The sequence below is a fragment of the Octodon degus genome, unplaced genomic scaffold (assembly GCF_000260255.1).
Source record: "Octodon degus isolate 3935 unplaced genomic scaffold, OctDeg1.0 scaffold00007, whole genome shotgun sequence".
NCBI lineage: Eukaryota > Metazoa > Chordata > Mammalia > Rodentia > Octodontidae > Octodon > Octodon degus.
Genome location: NW_004524583.1, coordinates 18,480,022 through 18,498,066, shown reverse-complemented (window position 1 = coordinate 18,498,066; position 18,045 = coordinate 18,480,022). Strand labels below are relative to the sequence as shown.

General features: G+C 52.5%; 1 protein-coding gene across 3 annotated transcripts in view; it reads left to right on the top strand.

Moving 5' to 3' along the window:
- Syne2 (spectrin repeat containing nuclear envelope protein 2) overlaps positions 1-17,932 on the top strand; it is a 225,010-nt gene extending 207,078 nt beyond the window's left edge. For all 3 annotated transcript variants that reach the window (XM_023702960.1, XM_023702961.1, XM_023702964.1), the window contains 16 exons: positions 1,945-2,132; positions 2,828-2,978; positions 3,239-3,421; positions 4,520-4,657; positions 5,453-5,647; positions 6,984-7,266; positions 7,907-7,975; positions 8,828-8,964; positions 10,877-10,991; positions 11,816-12,018; positions 12,896-13,096; positions 13,780-13,908; positions 15,127-15,318; positions 16,128-16,214; positions 16,572-16,627; positions 16,895-17,932. In XM_023702960.1, coding sequence (XP_023558728.1) covers positions 1,945-2,132; positions 2,828-2,978; positions 3,239-3,421; positions 4,520-4,657; positions 5,453-5,647; positions 6,984-7,266; positions 7,907-7,975; positions 8,828-8,964; positions 10,877-10,991; positions 11,816-12,018; positions 12,896-13,096; positions 13,780-13,908; positions 15,127-15,318; positions 16,128-16,214; positions 16,572-16,627; positions 16,895-17,117 — 2,550 coding nt within the window. In that variant the 3' untranslated portion in view covers positions 17,118-17,932. The remainder of the gene's footprint in view (positions 1-1,944; positions 2,133-2,827; positions 2,979-3,238; positions 3,422-4,519; positions 4,658-5,452; positions 5,648-6,983; positions 7,267-7,906; positions 7,976-8,827; positions 8,965-10,876; positions 10,992-11,815; positions 12,019-12,895; positions 13,097-13,779; positions 13,909-15,126; positions 15,319-16,127; positions 16,215-16,571; positions 16,628-16,894) is intronic.
- Positions 17,933-18,045: the final 113 nt, after the last annotated feature.

Below are 18,045 nucleotides of genomic sequence, written 5' to 3'. Positions count from 1 at the left end.
TTTAGGATTGGGTTTTCTTTGTTGTGTTTTTTGGCAGGGATCTTTGTCATTGTTGAAAATCTTCGGGCTTTTCTTTTTTAAAAACCAAAATGTAGCTGGTCTTTTATAAGTTATTTTAGAGATCAGTTCTTACTACCATTTATGTTGTAAATTATTCAGTTTTCTTTAGCTAGTTTATTAAGTATAAGCTGGATAATTCATGTAAGATAACCACAAAGGCTGGGCGTGGTGGCATACACCTATAATCCCATTACTTTGGAGGCTGAGGCAGGAGGATCACTAGATTCCAGGACCAGCCTGGGCTGCAAAGTGAGCTCAAGGCCAGCCTGAACTGCATAGCAAGCCTCTGTCTCAAAAAGATAAAAAAACAAAAAGATAACCACAAAGAATCTAGTAAAATACACAGCATGTGTTTATCCAAAGATGAGAATTTCTCTGTGGCTTTTCAGCTGGATCCTACTCGGGTGAAGCCAGTTGAGGTCATAGGCATTTTCCAATTAAAATTGTCAGTGTTGCTCATTTAGCATCACTAATAATAGTTAGGATTCCTGATTTATCACTAATAGTTAAAAAGGAACATGTATTAATACCCCCAAATTTCAGAAAAAATCCTATGACAACTCTAAAACAGGAAATATTCTTCAACCTGGAGTAAATGTAATCATCTTAAAGCACTGAGGAAACCCCACTCCTTGTAGCATTTCCAACATTTTCCTTAAGCTTCAGAGTTTAAGCAGGCTGCCCTTGCCTGTCTCTTGTCCCAGGACTGAGTATGGCCAAGTGGGGACACATTGCTTCTGAATCTGTAAGGGCAGCACTTGGTGCTTACTGCTCAGGATCTCGGCTAGGAACTACCTGAGTTAGGATTTGTATAGAGGCTAGCATTTGTTCCTTCACAGCCATCCAACACGTTGTGCATTTATCTGAAGTATAAGAAAACATTAGGCCTATCAAGTCACTCAGCAGTTGTCTCCAGATTATTTCAATATTGAGGTGACCTGGAAGGACCTTTAGCTACTTTTCTATAGATGGTGGCAGCCGCTGTTTATAAAATAATCTTTGTGTTCACTGATTTATACTTTTAGTATAATTAATAGTGCCTTGCTTACTTAAAGCATTATAACTTCTCAGAAGTAGGCATATTATCAAACAGTTATAATAGAATTTAACTTTGTTACTCCACAATGTAATTTAGATCTGAGGATTAATGGTGTGGTACCTATGACTTACCACAGAATCCGGATATCAGGGGAAGCCTAAGCTATCCAGAAAGCAAAACATCTGTCCCCCAACCTTGGCCCACCCATGCCATAGTGGAAGAAATCCTCTCTCATGATAACTGAGGAAGCTATGCCTATTCTTGATTTTTTTCCTCTGAGCACACATCATCTCTTCCTAAGTACTGTATTCCTTCTTCTAGAGTGGGGAACTGCATGCTGATCATTACCAGAGACCCTGCTGCTTAGCCACAGCCTTGGCTAAACCCCATGGCATGGGAAGCCCCGGATTCCTCCTGGGATCCGTGGAGCCCTCAGATGTACTTGGGCATCGGGGCACATGTGTGCAGCTGCTGGCACAGCAGGGGGCATGCAGAGATGCACAGGTCTTCGCCGACTGGGGACGCTGGAGATACTTAGTTTTCTATGGCAGGACACCCCCCAACTGGCCTACATCAGAGGCTGTTGGGTTTGGAGGTTTGGATCAGATCCCAAGTATTGGGGCGTGGCCTCTCGGGGTCAGCAGTTCCACCTGTCACTGTGTGGTAGGTACCCTTCCCATTCTGTGAAGATAACTATATGATCTGTACTGCTGACTCCAGGGTTCCAGGGCACCCAGAGCTGTATCCCTGGGCGTGAGGTGGGGCAGGGAGGAAGGACTGAGCAGGCCCTTGCTGCGGCCCTCCCTGTGCCACGATCTCAAGGGCTTTCTCACTCTGCACCGCAGGATCTGCAGCGAGACATTGAACAGCACAGTGCAGGGGTGGAGTCGGTGTTCAACATTTGTGATGTTCTGCTGCACGACTCTGATGCCTGTGCCAACGAGACTGAGTGTGACTCGATCCAGCAGACCACCAGGAGCCTGGACAGACGCTGGAGGAACATCTGCGCCATGTCCATGGAGCGGCGCATGAAGTAAGGACCCGGCTGGCCCAGCGGCTGGGCACCCTGGGCCATCAGCTAAAGTAGCTTGTGTTTGCCCAGGTTGCTTAGAAGCATGCCACGGAGTGGCAGAGGCAGGCCCCATAGGGTGAGCAGTGCTTGTTAAGGAGTTACTGGAGCCAAGTGTGGCAGGTGATCTTGCTCCCGAGATCTCTGCCTGCTCACTTTACTTGTGCAGACCCAGCAGTGCAGCAGTGTAGGAAGCCCTTTCTCCCGGATTTTATTTTCTTCCAGTACTGCAAGTGGAACTGCAGGCCTCACACGTGCTAGGCAAGCTGTGGACCCAGACCTACCACTCGCCTACCTCCTGTTCTGCATGTTGTGGGTGGTGGTGGTACTAGGGATTGAACCCGGAGTCTTGCTAAGGTGCCTAGGCTGGGCTTGTGTCCTCAGTCTTCCTACCTCCACCTCCCAGAGGGCTGGAGCTACAGGCACCCCCTACCCAGCTTTTGTCTCCGGTGTTTAACGTCTGTGAAGCAGAAGCTCTGAGGGTCTGAGCCTTTCAGAAAGGAAGGTGAGCAGCCTGAGAAGTAATGGCCTTTGTTATTGTCCAGGAGTTAGCATAAGGCAGTCAGGGATGGGCACAGTCAGGGCACAGGAAAAAGTCCAGAGGCGCAGGGCGGCAGCAGACGGCCGTGCTGAGCCACTGACACCCCCCCCCCCGCCAGAATCGAGGAGACATGGCGCCTGTGGCAGAAGTTTTTAGATGATTATTCCCGCTTCGAAGACTGGCTCAAGGCCGCTGAGAGGACTGCAGCCTGCCCCAACTCCTCGGAGGTGCTGTACACGAGTGCCAAGGAAGAGCTGAAGAGGTTTGAGGTACACACCCGCCCCCCACCCCCTACCCCAGGGCCACACGTGCAGCAGCTGCTGAGTGACTTCTGCTGCTCAGGCGGCTTTGTGAGGCACCGACAGCGCCAGGTGCTCTGCCGTGAGCCGGAGGCCTGGGCTTTAGCAAGCACCAAAGAACGTGGGCACAGCCCTGTAGCCAGACGTTAGGGTTAGCCGCAAGCCGTGGGCCTTTGGGGGCTGGGCCAGGTGCCCCTCGCCTCCTCGGCCCTGACGCCCTTGTGCTGCAGGCCTTCCAGCGGCAGATCCACGAGCGGCTCACCCAGCTCGAGCTCATCAACAAGCAGTACCGGCGACTGGCGCGCGAGAACCGCACGGACGCAGCCAGCAAGCTCAAGCAGATGGTCCATGAGGGCAACCAGCGCTGGGACAACCTCCAGAGGCGGGTCACGGCCGTCCTGCGGCGACTCCGGGTAACTGTCCTCGCGGCACCGGGGCCACTGGTAGACTCTCCGAGAGTGGGGTCCTGGGACATGCTGTGGCCGGCATGTAACAAAGCAGTGGGAGAGGCCTAAGGCCTAACCTGTCTTCCTATTCTCCTGGCACAGAGGCCCCCATAGTGCCGCAGGACAAGCGCGGGGCGTCCTGTGTTACCAGGCACACCTCCACATCTGCACCCCAGTGGTGTGCACCTCAGCCGTGGGCTCAGAGGTTGGGTTTGGTTTTCAGTGTGAATACAGCAGGGATTGGCTCCAGGACCCCAGGGAGTCCACTTTTCCCAGGACCCCAGGGAGTCCACTTTTCCCAGGACCCCAGGGAGTCCACTTTTCCCACACATACACTGGGCTGCTGAAATCCTTCGTGTAAGGCGCTGCCGTATGTGATACCACCTATGCTGGCGCACATCTTATATACTTGGATTCACCCCGAGAGTACTTAGTGCTATTAGGCTGTGTAGTTTATGTAATGAGTGATGACAAGCGTATCTGCCTGTTCAGTAGAGTCTTTATTTCCAAATATTTTCATGGTTGGCTGACTGCTTGGGGGCGGGGCCCACGGAGACCGAATGCCAACTACATCGGCTTTGGTTTGTGCTGCGCAGGACCTTTGTGAGGCCAGGCACAGACTGAAAGGACCCACGCGGGCAGGGCTGCTGGATGCCACTTTAGTCCCCACTTCTGTGGCAGGATAGGAGGCTCTGAAACTATCCTAGGACGATGAGACTCTGGGCTTTTTGTGTAACCCTCAGGAGGACATTGGCTGGTGTCTCCAGGGATCAAGCCCATTCCCTTGCATTAACTTCTCATCTCCTGCTGATCTGTCCCCAATCCAAAGCTTGCTTTGGCCCCGAGGGCCATGTCTATCAGAGACTGACCTGCCCATTGGCGAGGTTAACCTCAGAGGCTCCTTTACTGGAGACTTTGCTGGGGTGGAAGCCTAGGCTCTGAGAGGTGGGGGGCTTGCCTGGCGGGCTCCCGCACCCCACGCTTTGGGCCACAGGTGACCTCACTGAGTCTCTGAGCCCTTGTCCCATGGCGGTCAGTACAGACGCAGTTTTCTCCTCCTCCCAGCATTTCACCAACCAGAGGGAGGAGTTCGAGGGCACCAGGGAGAGCATTCTAGTGTGGCTCACGGAGATGGACCTGCAGCTTACCAACGTGGAGCACTTCTCGGAGAGCGACGCAGACGACAAGATGCGCCAGCTGAACGTAAGGGCTGCGTCCTCGGCTCCTCCCCAAGCACGCAGCTCTGCGGAGGAGAGCAGCCAAGTCCCAGTCCCACCTGATTCTTAAGGAGCAGATTCCAGGAGCCCCCAGCAACCGAGCTGGTCACCACCGACGTCCAGTGAAGGCATCCTGGGAGCACAGCCCTTTTTCTTTTTTCTCATGGTCATTTAGTCACCCAAGGGGAAAACGTGCTTGAAGGTCCAAACAGAATTTCCTGCGAGGTTGTTTCTCCAGCGCTCGTGTCTGAGAGCAGCACGCTGGTGCACAGAGGGGAACCTGGCCCATGGGCCGGAGGACAGACCTCTCCTGCTCCCCCGCTGTGAGACATTGCCGCTCTCAGTCCTCTCCCTGGCTAGATTTGAGGAGAGCTTTAGAGAAGAAGTGCCTTCCTAATACAGTGGCGCTCGGGAGCATTACCAGTGTGTCCCCGCCCGCCGAGGCGTTCGCCCTTGTTAGGGAGACCTTCCATTTCCTCCGAGTGTCCCTCACACCCAGTGACGACGACTGGCCATCTGTCAGGCTTTTAGAGGTTTTTAAATTGGGAAACATCAGTGCCCCAAGCAGGAAAAAAACAGACCTAACAGTCATTTCAAATTATTAAACCATCCTTACTTAGTTAAAAATTGATGGAGCCGGAGTGCTAGGTACAAACCAAAACTGAGGAAAGGAGCAGCGCCGAAACGACACGGGAGCCTTTTCCTACAGCCTGGACGCTCGGGAGATGTTCTTCATTTTTTTTTTTTTTTTAATTTAAATCCTCTCTCACCTTCCACACAGGGCTTCCAGCAGGAAATCACATTAAACACCAACAAGATTGACCAGCTCATCGTGTTTGGGGAGCAGCTGATTCAGAAGAGCGAGCCCCTGGACGCAGCGCTGATCGAAGACGAGCTGGAGGAGCTGCACCGCTACTGCCAGGAGGTGTTCGGCAGGGTTTCCCGCTTCCACCGGCGCCTCACAGCCCGCGCGCCGGTGAGGGCCCCCGCCGCCAGTGTCTCGTGGTGGTGAACAGTGGCTCCGGAAAGGGCTACATCCCCAAATTTTATTTGCACTTCGGTTAATATACAGCTACAGTGACTTCAAAGGTTCCCACTTCGCAGTGGAATGAACGGTCGGCATTTCTCAGCGTTCTTGCTCCGCCTGGGTGCCGTGGGTTCCTCGGTGCTGGGCTTCTGGAACGTGTCAGTCCTCTCAAAACGTCTGATTTTGATGCATAATGGTAGCAACGTGGCAAGGTGTTTGCCTTCTCTTGTTTTAGTTTGGAAGCTTTTAATATTTGTGCCTGTTTGAGGCTTTTTTTCTCACTTTTGAACTGCCGTACCAGCCTTCGGTGGCAGCTTAGATGTTTCCTTTGACAAAAGGCGACGCAGCTGCCAAGATGGGGCCGGGGCCGGGGCCGGGGCCGTCACCCACCGAACCGCACTGCCTTTGTGTGTGAGGAGCCTTAATGGTGACTGCCGAGCAACATGACGGGCTGCTTTTTTTGTGTCTCCAAGTGGCCAACCACAAATGGAGTTATTTTCTCATCAGACAAAACCTTAAAAATTCCCCAAGAATTCCTCACTGTTTAATATAGTGATTCTTAACCATTTTTCTTTTTTTTTTTTTTTTTTAAAGCATAGAATTTTTTAAATCCTTTATTTGGCATAGGGTCTCGCTACACAGCTCAGTAGCCAGGACTACACAGCATGCAGTACCAGGAATTGAACCCAGGTCCTTGCACTTGCCAAGCAGGCACTGAGACCATTGAGCTTTCTCCCCAGTCCCTGTAATCATTTTTCTTAGACTGTATTACACTATTAACAGGATCCAGACACTAGACAAGAGGGTTGAAGACTACGAAGGGGCAAGCCACATACGCGTGGTACTTACGTTGTGGCACATGTCCAGAACACTAGTTGTCTCCTTTATTTCTATGTTCTTTCTGGGTAGTGGTTTGTTTTGTTGTGGTGGTTTGTGTTTTGTCTTGGTTTTGTTTCTGACTCTTGGAAGAACTTTTACCTTTAATGAACTTGCTTTTACCTTTACCATTTCCATAGCTTCTCAATAAAGTTATGGTAACTTAGATGATCAAAATTCAGCTTTTTTGCTAAGAAAAAAAGCAACAGTGCTTGTAGAGCACAGTATGTGTGCCCCATTCTGGATTCCCTAAACTCGAATAACCCTAAACAGGGCCTGGGAACCTGAGTTCTTTTAAAGATGCCTTAGACTGAGGTGGAAAGTGCTAGACAGGAAAACCTCTAGTGTTTATGTGAACTGTGGCTACCTTTGAACTGAGTAATTCTAAAAACCAAACACTCCCCCATAGGGCTTGGAAGAGGAGAAGGAGGCCTCTGAGAACGAAGCAGACATGGAAGACCCCAGAGAGATCCAGGCCAACGCATGGCGGAAAAGGGGAGAGAGCGAGGAGCCCACATCTCCCCAGGCCCTCTGCCATCTTGTGCCCCCAACCCTGAGCCATGAGCGATCTGGCTGCGAGACCCCCGTCAGCGTGGACTCCATCCCGCTGGAGTGGGATCACACGGGGGACGTGGGGGGCTCGTCTTCTCATGAAGAAGAAGAGGAGGGCCCATACTACAGCGCAGTGTCAGGTGAGAGCCACCCCTAGGGCCCTCGGAATCGACCTGTGTGGTCTTCCCAGCACCTTAGCTCGCAAGGACTGGGGATCAGCTTGGTTGACCCACACTTGTGTGGCTTCCCGGGTTCTGTCCCACCCACCTCTTGTCCTACCTGAGAATTGGCGCGCTCCTGTTACAGGCGGAATGAGAAAGAAAAAGGAAATTTATATTCAGGTGTTGAAGGCTGTTTGCTTCCGGCTCGGTCCGCTCGCAGGACGCGGCAGCTCCCTTCTCAGTGGAATTTCCCTTGAGCATCAGGAGGGCCATAGTGCCATTATTTTCCTGTCCTTCCCCTTTGCCCACCACTGCTGCAGATAGGAGTTGGCTGGACCAAAACCAGATCCTTCTGATACTAAAAAAAATGTTGGGCCAGGGAGATAGCTCAGTAGAATAAGCTCTTGCCTGGCAAGCACAAGCTTCTGAGTTCAGTTCCTGGTACCACGATAGATGATAGATGATAGATAGATAGATAGATAGATAGATAGATAGATAGATAATAGATAGATAGATAGAGAGCAGTTTCCCCTTCCAGTCAGCAGTGGTTTCACTGTGTTAGCTTGGGCGTGAATCTATAGGCACCTCCAGTGAGGAAAATGACATTATTCTTTTTCAGATGTAGAAATCCCTGAAAATCCTGAGGCATATCTTAAAATGACCACAAAAACTTTGAAAGCATCTTCTGGTAGGCCCCTGCCTGTGCATGTGTCTCAACATGGCAGCGTCCTGTGGCACACACTGCATCCTAAACCTGCTCCATGTCATGTCTGACCTGTGCCTCCCGTGCACACCATGCACCCGGTCCCGTGTCATGGTGTATTTACACTGCCCTTCCACTCATGCCTGCGCGCTCCTCAGGGAACCTGCCTGCTCTGGAAGGGTCTCCGCCGCCCCCTGCTCCCTGCAGGCCCTGCAGGAGGAATCGTCTCACGGTGGCATCTAACTGACTCTCGGCGTGGGGCCAAGCTTTCCTCGGGGTGGCTTGGTTTGGAATTGTCTCCTTGCTTCTGGCGACTTCCTGGGACGGGGACGGGGACGGTGTGGAGGTGCCAGTGCCTTCACCTGCAGGCGAGGATGCCTCCCTTGCCTCGATTCGCAGTTCTGCCCTTTCCACTGCCCGCCCGCACTTGCGGGCTGGGGCAGCCTCAAGCAGCCCTTCCCTCCCAAGTCCGTCTCCATGCTCGTGCTTGCCCTCGCTCCACAGAGGCATTCTGCCCTCTTGGCGCCCAAACCGGGCCTTGCCCCTCAGTGTCCCCACCGCTGAGGACACCCGCTCCGTCCAGGTGCCACTCATCCCGCAGCAAATCATGTGTCTGTTGTGCTTCACGTGACCCCATCTAGAGAAGGCACGATGTCGCTCGGCTGCATGCTTCATCTCATTCCCCGAGACGTACTGACACTTTGCAAACGTGCATGCTTTGCAAGGAAAGCTGAGGAACTATAACCTGACGCCATGTGACCCATGACCTTTCTCATGTCACTAAACACAAGCCCTCTGGTGGGAGAAGAGACCGTCACTTGCTCCTTTTGGTTTCAGGGAAATCCATGTCTGATGGCCACCCATGGCACGTTCCTGACAGCCCTCCCCATGCCAAGCATCGCTACCAACACATGGAGGACAGGAGTGACCCACCCGTCCCTTCAGATGCCAGCACCCCTTATAAACCTCCCTATGTAAGTCGCAACACCCTGGGAGCAGAACCTAAGTGGAGGAAGGAAAATGTGTAAAGGACAGAATTCGGTGCCTCCGGCACGTGCCGAGTCTGCAGCACATTCTGAGTGGGTTTGTCCTCGGGGACATACCTCTGCCGAGGGCCTGAGGATGTGGCTCAGTGGTAGAGCTCTCGCTAACATGCACAAGGCCACAAAAAAGAAAGCAAGGAGACCTTCAAGGCTGTCACTTCTTCACTGGAACACTGGTACACTGACCCGAGTTAGAGAAGCTTCTGACTAAAATCCACCTTTATGTGAGTTGACATGGTTGCTACAGTTGAGTCACTTGTCCACGCAAGTGGTTTGGAAGTGACAGGCTGGCCTCTCCTGAGCTCCCAGACTCTGGTTCTCTTTGCTTTGCGGGCACACACCCTCGTCAGCAAAGCAGGGCGTCATGGTTCAGATCGAATGCTGAGCTGTGACGGATGTGGGTTTGAGTTCCAGCGCCACCGGCTTACTCTGGGGCCTAAAGTCTGCCCTTTCTCACCTGCAGATAAAGCTGCCTTATGTAGGGGTGAGGGGGTTGACAGACAAAGGCCCAAGAAGGCCCTCAGTGACGGGCCCTCGGTGGCTCTTGCTCCTGCTTCCACTGGGGGTTGTCCCTGATCACAGCCACTGCTCCCTCTTCATCAGAGTTCTAGCTTCTTCGGCGCATGAGCTCTGGCTAGTAGCTCCTGGGGCAGCCTAGGGCTTAATGTTGGCCAGAGATGATGCTTAGTAGCGAGAATCAATGATGAATGAGTTGAAATTAAAACAACTGCTTGTGGGCCGGGGTTGTAGCTCAGCGGCAAGCTCGGAGTCCTGAGTTCGATTCAGCACCCCCCCCCCAAAAAAAGACTGCTTGCATTTTAGTGCCACCTTTTTATACAAAGCATCCGTGGGTGCAGTCCAAGTGCCGTCAGTTCTAGAAGTGACTGGCTTTTGCCACGGAATTGGAATCAGGGCTGTCTTTGTGCTGCCCAGTTGGAGCCACTGCACCGTGGGTGGGCCGGGCCCAACCCAAAAACGTCTCTCTGCTTAGCCAGCAGCTGTCACTTCACCTGCCCCACTGCGGTGCAGAATCCGACTGGAGGGCAGACCTGGTGCCTGAGCCCCACTTGCCCCTCCAGGCCTGAGCTTCCTTTCAGATGTCACACTCATACCCCTCACCAGGCCACTTTCAAAGCTCAGCCCGGGGCCGGGGAGATGGCTCAGTGAAATAAGTGCTTCCCCTGGCAAGCGCAAGGGCCTGAGTTCAATCCCCGGTTCCGCCAAAAAAAAAAAGAAAAGAAAACTCAGCCTGCTTTTTGTGTTCAAAGCTGGGCATGTGTCAGCAACAAGCTGAAGTTTTTTTTTTTTTTTTTTTTTTTTTTTTTTTTATTCCACACGAACAGACCACATGGACACAACCCAAGCAAAGCATAGCTTTTCTAAAAGAAACATTTATTTTTGGAAAGCTGTGAGATAATAGCCCAATCAGCTCTGTGATAACGGAAGAGCCACAGTGTGCAATGGTGGATAAGCGCGCTAGCCGATGACCTGGGCAGCAGTTTGTCCCCTGGCCACTGACTCTGGGTGATGACATGCCAGCCCCCTGAGGGACGACAACTGAGAATACAAAAGTGTACACACGGTAGCAGTTAGCAGCCATGCTCAGTAACTGCGTGTGTGTTTTTTGTGCAGTTTGGGGAAGGTCAGGAAATCTGCAGACTAAAACAGCCCATCTTGGTCCCACCGGCGGCGTCCTGTCCCCTTCCTCGGGCTGCTGCTGCAGCTTGGTCTGACTTCTGCTCAGAGGAAAGCGCCCATTTCTTGCCTGTTAATACGAACCCAGTTGTTCTTCAGATAACCTTTAAATTCTACAGGCAGTAACTTAAAAACTGGTTCATTCTAGGTAAAACTGCTGTTACACCCAAGAACCGATGCTGGCAAAGCAGCCACGGGAGTGTCCAACGGCAGCCCCCAGCAGGAGCAGCAGCAGCTGTCCAGCTTGACAGGACAGCACTCAGGTACCCAGCGGCAGTCCTTAGGAAAGGCCGCGTGCGTGTCTGAGCCACGTTAGACTAGCACTACCGCAGGGCATGGCTTGGCAGAGCGTTCTGTAGGAACCTACCAACCACGATATAAAACTTGTCAAGACTTGAACTTGCCCTGTGGCAGAGGCGGCGAACCTATGGCACACGTGTTGTTTTTGTTTTTTTTAAAAAAAAAAAGATGCTCACCTATGAGCTGGGCTTTTTCTACACTAAAACTTCAGTATTGAGGTTTAATTGCAGCATTGGCATTTTGCAATAAGCATGTAGGTTGGGGTTCGTGCACTCTGTCTCTAGAAGGTTCCGTCCCTGCCCCGCAACAGCCAGTGTTGTTTTCAAGTAAGCTGATGAAACACTTAAAAATGAATCCCTAGGTTATTCACTTCGATTTGGAAACTTTTTTAAACATTGACAAAAGGAATCTCATCCATATGATATAGTGCATGTTTTCTAATGACTTCACATCACCTATATGAAAAATCCTACGTGAAGGTCAAATCAGAGCTTTGCCTTGGGTACCTCGTTAGACCAGTGCAATGATCTTTGGAGTTACTACCCAACTAAATCGCAAGGAAAGCCCACAGAATTGTCCTGATCACTTGTGAGCCAAAGGAAAACTGCCGTAACTGCAGGGAGAGTGAAGTGTGAGCCTGAGGCCAGAGCCCTTGTCGGCGCTGCCTGTCCTGCTGTGCCCGAGAGCGCTGCTGTGCTCAGGTCCTCCTGCCAGGAGCACCACCGCCCTGACCCCCAGTAGCTAGGACAGAAACGTTTTCCCATTATGACTTGACTTCTGGTCCCAGGTGCCTTTGACACATGGGAGCTGGTACAAGCACAAGAGCTGCACAGTAAGCTCAGAATAAAACAAAACGTGCAGCAGCTGAACACAGTCATCAGCGACATCTCTGCTTGGCTGGAAAAAACTGAAGCAGAGCTGGGAACTTTGAAGATGGCCAAGCCTCCCTCAGACATCCAGGAACTGGGCCTAGGCGTGCAGAGGCTGCAGGTGAGTTGCGGCGAGGGGGTCAGAGCGCGCTGCTGCGTGGGATGAATGTACCAGGCGTGTTCAGGGTGTCAGCAGGCCTCTCACGGGTGGCATGGTCAAGGTCGGTCACTCCTGTGACTGGCAGGAAGGAACACAGATACAGTTTTGTACTGACGGTGACCCCAGAGCGGGCTGGGGAAGTGGGCTTTAGAGTCCCTGCTGCCAGGAAGCCCTGCATCTCTAGACTGCCGTGGAGTGCTGGAGGCCAGTCGGGCAGTTCACGCCACCCCTGCAAGCCATGTGCTGCAGCCCTGAGCAAGGCCAGTTCACCCGCTCATGCCCCCTCTGGCCTAGTCTTGTTCTCTTACTGCAGTTGGGATTCGTCACACACATAATGAGTCTGGGCCCCACAGCAGGGAGTGGTGCGGTTTGAGCTCCTGAGGCCTAGGGCAGGTGGCGTAGGGTGTCCCAGCACTCTGCGTATTTTCACTTTTACTTTACTCTGTGCATTAACAGAACGGGAGTTACCCTTCAGCGAACAACATTATTGGGATGTCAAGGGGTGAGTGCAGGAGAGCTTCGTACACTTTATCTAGAAGACTTTCAATTAGGTCCAGAATTGGTAGTGAGGCAGGGGCTGTGGGTACGCGCAGAGTCTCTCAAGGCTTCCGGGCAGGCCGAGCTGAGCACCCAGGAGGCAGCCTCGGTCCGCAGGCCCGGCCGCCCGGTGCAGCCCGCTGCCCATGTAAGGCAGCACCCTCACCTGATCCGTCCAGCCAGTCACGGGCAAGGTCACTTTCAGTTCGTGGCCACAGCCTGGAGAAGTGTATGGAAGATCCTTCCCGGCCGAGGTTCAAAGTTTCCAGGGCTCCTAACCTGATCTTTTCTTCCATGGCAGGAGACAGCAAAAGCTTTTGACACCTACAAGGCTTTAATGGTGTCTGTCAACGTGAGTGCCAAGGAATCTCTGCCGAGCGAGAGCACCGAGTCCGCAGAGCTCCACCGTAGCCTCTGCCAGCTGGGCCTGCGCTGGGAGGCGGCCCAGGGCGAGATGGACAGCTGGAGGGCAAGGCTGCGGCAGCTGCTGCTGCAGTGCCAGGTACGCTGGCTCAGCTCAGGCACGTCCCCGGCAGCAGCCAGGCCCGTGGGGGGAGCAGCAGCTATTTTTACCATCGTCAGGCTTCTGGCCCAGCACCGTGCTTCACTGCTTATTTCTAAAGTGTGCCCCATCTCGCTGGCCCTGGGTCTCTTCATCGACTGCCTAAGCCCACATGGGCTAGAGATGCCACCCTAGCACTGCCACATCTCTGCCCTCTTGCCAGGGTAACTGGGAGACTTGGCCAGTTTAGTTGTTGTGGGACTTCAGGCTGATCACTGAACCTTCTCGGCCTCAGTTTTCACATCTAAAAATGGGAGTTACGTTAATGCCACCTCCCAGGGCCCTTTATGGGACTAAATAAGGTGGCAGTGTATGTGATACATATGTGCTTGGCACCTGTCACTTCTGAGCCCTCCCAGCCTGTCCATCGGGGGGCACCCTGTAGCCTCTGTTAGCACTTTCCACCTGATGCCTGCAGGTCTGCCAGGTGTCCTTCCCTGCTTTCCGCTCTCCTGGGTTGGAGTTCTGGTTTAACACCAAGTTAGATGATGGGCCGAGTGCCAGGGCTTGATGGCAGCAGCGAGCTGCCTGCCAGGCAGGACCCTTCACAGTACTCCACATACACCCCCGATGCATGTTGTGGTTTTTTTGTTTTTGTTTTGTTTTGCATGTTGTGTTTTAAGGACTTCCACCAGCAGAGTCAGAACCTGCTGCTGTGGCTGGCAAGCGCCGAAGACCAGAGGCAGAAGGCTCTTGCTGCCGACCTGGAGGCCGACCCCCAGGTTCTCCTGCACTGCCAGAAACAACTCTCGGTGCGTTTCTTCCTTGGGACCTCCACACAACCGCTGGCTGTTGTCGGCTCCAGGGCATCCGAACCCTGGGCCACTTCCCAGCATGCCGTGCACTGTGATACCAGTGGCCACGGTGACCTGATCTCAGCCCTTGTGTTGCCGTGGGTATCTTCCAGCAGATGGTTGTTGTCCTACAGCAGGGATAAACAGCCACAGCAAGAAGTCTTTGACTTGGGGATTGGGGTTGGGGTGTTGGCAACATCCTGAGAAACTTGAGGCCATTGAAATGGCATTAGAAGGATTTCTCTCACGAGTACAGTGGTCCCTTTGGCACCTGCAGAAGCTTGGTTCTTGACCCCACCTCCACTGAAAATTTTGGATGCACAAGTCCCTTAAAGCACATAAATTATTTGCATATAACCAAGATAGTCCTCTTGGATACTTTTTCATCCCTACTGCAGACAGTACCTACTGTAATGTAACTGTGAGCAAAGAGTTGCTGTGCTGTCTAGGAAGGAATGGAGAAGAGAGGCCAGTACAGCTGCCCTGACTGCCCGTGGGACTGGGGTATAGGAAGGCCTCCCCAGCTGCTACTGGGGGAAGCAGGGCTGCGCTCTACTCCACAGCCAAGAGGAGCTGCAGGTGGTTTAATTTTTAATATTTTAAATTTAAAATTGCTGGCCAGTGTTTTTAGAAAAAAAAAATTTTGCTCTAAAGTCATTGTAAAGCCCCACTCTAGAGCAGTGGTGAGAGAATGCCCTCTGCACTCGCTGTCCAGCGGGGAGACCGCTACCCTCAGACGCCGTTAAACACGAAAATGCAGCTCTTGTGACTGAAACCAAATTTTAATTTTGACTAATAGCTGCCTGAGGATGCACACTGACACCTTGCGCATCCCCTTGTATCTCTAAGCACCCTGACGCTGGCCTTTCACCATTCATCTCCCTTGGCTTCCTGCCCAATAGACAAGGGCCCAGTCTGCCCACAACCGCATTCACTTCTTTTCCTGTACTTTCTCTTACAATTATTTATAAGTGAAAAAATAAAATTTAAATAGGGTACAACCAACTCTCTGTGAACAGCGCTCTACTGAGGCCACAGACAGATACTGATTGGTAGAAGGTTCTGGAGTTGAGCAGCCCAGCACCCCTTTGTCATCCATCCTGGAGCCCAGAAAGCCTTGTCTGGCCACACTGGCTGCCCTTCAGACAACTGCTTCACACCCATTTTTACTTTCAGCAACTGGAAAAGGAGTTAATAGAGCGCCAACCTCAAGTCAACTCCTTACATGAGCTCTCTACCAGCCTCCTCCTCGAGGGGAACGGGGAGGAGTATGTTGAGGCTGAAGAGAAGGTCCACGTGATCAAGCAGAAACTGCAGCAGTTACGCGAGCAGGTGGCCCGGGATTTACTGTCCCTGCAGAGAAGCCAGGTGAGTCCACCCATTGCTTTTGTGAGTTAAGATGTCCCAGTAGGCGTGCACCAGCAGGCAGGATTTGTGGCCTCATTGCGGCAGGAGGCCAGAGCAGAGGGGCCTGGCCCTTCCAGAACCCTGTGTGAGTTCCAGACGTGTGTTCTGCTCATGGAAAGGGGGCGGTAACAGTAATACAGAGGCTGTTTGTGGGTTGGCATTGTGAAAGACAAGTGGTGGGAGTACGGAGGCTGCTTCTGTAAACCTCTCGGGGGCTGGAGTAGAAAGACCGCAAGTTCGAGCTCAGACAGGGCCACTTAGCAGTTAAGTGAGACCCTGTCTCAAAATTTGAAAAGGTTTGTGGATGCGCTTACTGCAGAGGAGCTAGCTAGAATCCCAGGAATGAAAAGGAAAACAAGTCCCTCAAGCTTTTTCTCATTGTGACTGTGACACAGCTTCAAGTCCTCTTCCTTGTCCACTTAGTTTACGATGTCACCCACCTCAGAGCCAATGGAATAGGCAGGCTGCAGCCTCCCACATGAGGTGGGACCCTCCTCTCTGAGTCCCTGTTGTCTTCCCATACACCTGGGTGGGTCGTGGCGCGGCTGCAGGATCCTCTTGGGTGTATGTGACTAGCACCCCGCCAGTTGGGATGGTGCTCAGCACCAGTGCTTGGCTGTGCCTTGGTTACTCCCCTTGCTTGAGAAAATCTGTGTTCAAGTGAGGACAGCACAGAAGCCCCATGTCTGAGGAGAATGGGGTGGGGGGCTTAAGACTGCGTGGAACACAGAGCCTCACGCTCCTGCGAACTCGGGGGCTGTGGCTTTCAGAACCCAGACCCAGCCCTGCCTGCCTTCGATGAAGTGGACGCCGGGGACCAGCCTCCTCCGGCACCCGTGCCAGCTCCCCAGGCCAAGGTGAGTGCCCTCCTCCAGAGAACCATGCTGGGTGCTGTTAGTCCTGGGACTCCCGGGCCCCCCAGGTATTACCTGCCGGCGGCATCTGCTTCAGCCCACTGCTGAAGGGAGACGCATGCTCCAGAGACCAAATGTGCTCAATACCCTCTTTTAACCCTGACTCAAAGGCCCTCTTCTGTTCACCATTGTTTGGGATGACGAGTTTCTTGATATGTCCATTAAATCAAAACAGGCTGGAACAGAGATCTCTTGATAGTTTAAACTCGTGATCACTGAACCTGAATCTCAGATTATTGCTTTAGTCCCAAAAGTGTTGCAGAAGACAAGCCTGACAACTCACCGGCTTCTTTGTTCCAGCAGTTCAGAGCCGAGGGGACCATGGAGAACGAGGATGAGGATGACAGTGACGGCAGGTAATGGCAGTCGAGTCCCGGCAGTGATCCCCGGGGGTCACCCTTCCTGTCATCCTTCCAGCTTGGCTAGTGCCACCATCCAGTCCTTGTAAAAATCTGACTGCTTTTGTCTGGAAAGGCCTGGCTTCTCCAGAATGCAACCCCAGCACCCGCCCCGCTTTGGGTCTCACTGTGTGCTCTTTCTCCCTGTGGGCTGAGGGTCAGCTGCGCGGGTGGCGGGGGTGCAGCCCCTGGACCCGCCTAACTGGTCTGCCACCTCTTTGGCAGGGTGTCCGGCCCCGCCAACCCCAGCAGCTCGAAGCCACGGCGCTCCTTCCTCTCGCGGGTGATCCGGGCGGCGCTGCCCCTGCAGCTGCTGCTGCTGCTGCTACTGCTGCTGGCCTGCCTGCTGCCTGCCTCCGAAGAGGACTACAGCTGCACCCAGGCCAACAACTTCGCCCGCTCCTTTTACCCCATGCTGAGCTACACCAACGGGCCGCCCCCCACCTAGTGGGTGGGGCGGGAGCACAGTGCCACGCCACCAGCCTCCTGTCACAGGTGCCCAGCTCAAAGCCCCTGAGCGAGCTATCAGAGACTCATGTTGGCAAGGCTGGGACCTGTTTTAGGCGCCTCCCTCTGGGCTTGCCCAGGCCAGGGTGCCCTAGGCATCCTGGCAAAGCTGGTCAACTCATTGAACAGACTCTGGAAAGGGCAGTTTCCTGAGGAGCCGCGCACTTTGTGAATCCTGACTTCTTTGTAAACCAGCATTATTTCAACATAGTTAACAGCGCCCATGAACAGCGGTGCACTCGTCCCGTTGTGTATCTGAGAGAGACAAACAGGTTCTGCCTTAGAAGTGGTTCAGAAGCTCAGACACACCCTGAGCTCTGAGGGGTGGACACAGTCCCCTTCAGTGGGCAGTAGCAGCTCTCCTCCAATCAGTTGTGGCTACCGGCTAGAAGCAGGGATGCTCTGGGCCCAGGCTTACTCTTTTATATTGCTCTAAATTTTTTAAGAAATTTTATTGCATGGATGTGGTTACTTGTGCATATTTTTAAACAATGCTGAATCTGTATAAATAATGTAAACTTTGATTTTTTTAAAAATCTGATTTTAGCTCAAGCTTTTGACTAATGTACAGTAAATGCCAAGCTACAGACTTGATAGGGATGTTTTTGTAAGTTAATTTTATAAGACTTTTCAAAGAGACACTTCAGGTGTGGTTGAACAGGGGGAGGGGTACAAAAACTTGAAGCTATTTGTGATATGTACAACTCAGATGTTTCTCATTAAAACATAAAATTAGCCAAAGCACTGCTTCAAAGAGGGTCAGTGGCGCACTCGATTTTCCAAAGAACAAATTATTTAAAAAATATTTTGGAGAGCTCTTTATCCTACTTCTTTCCTGCTGGATAGATGAGCTCTAGAGCCTCAACCCA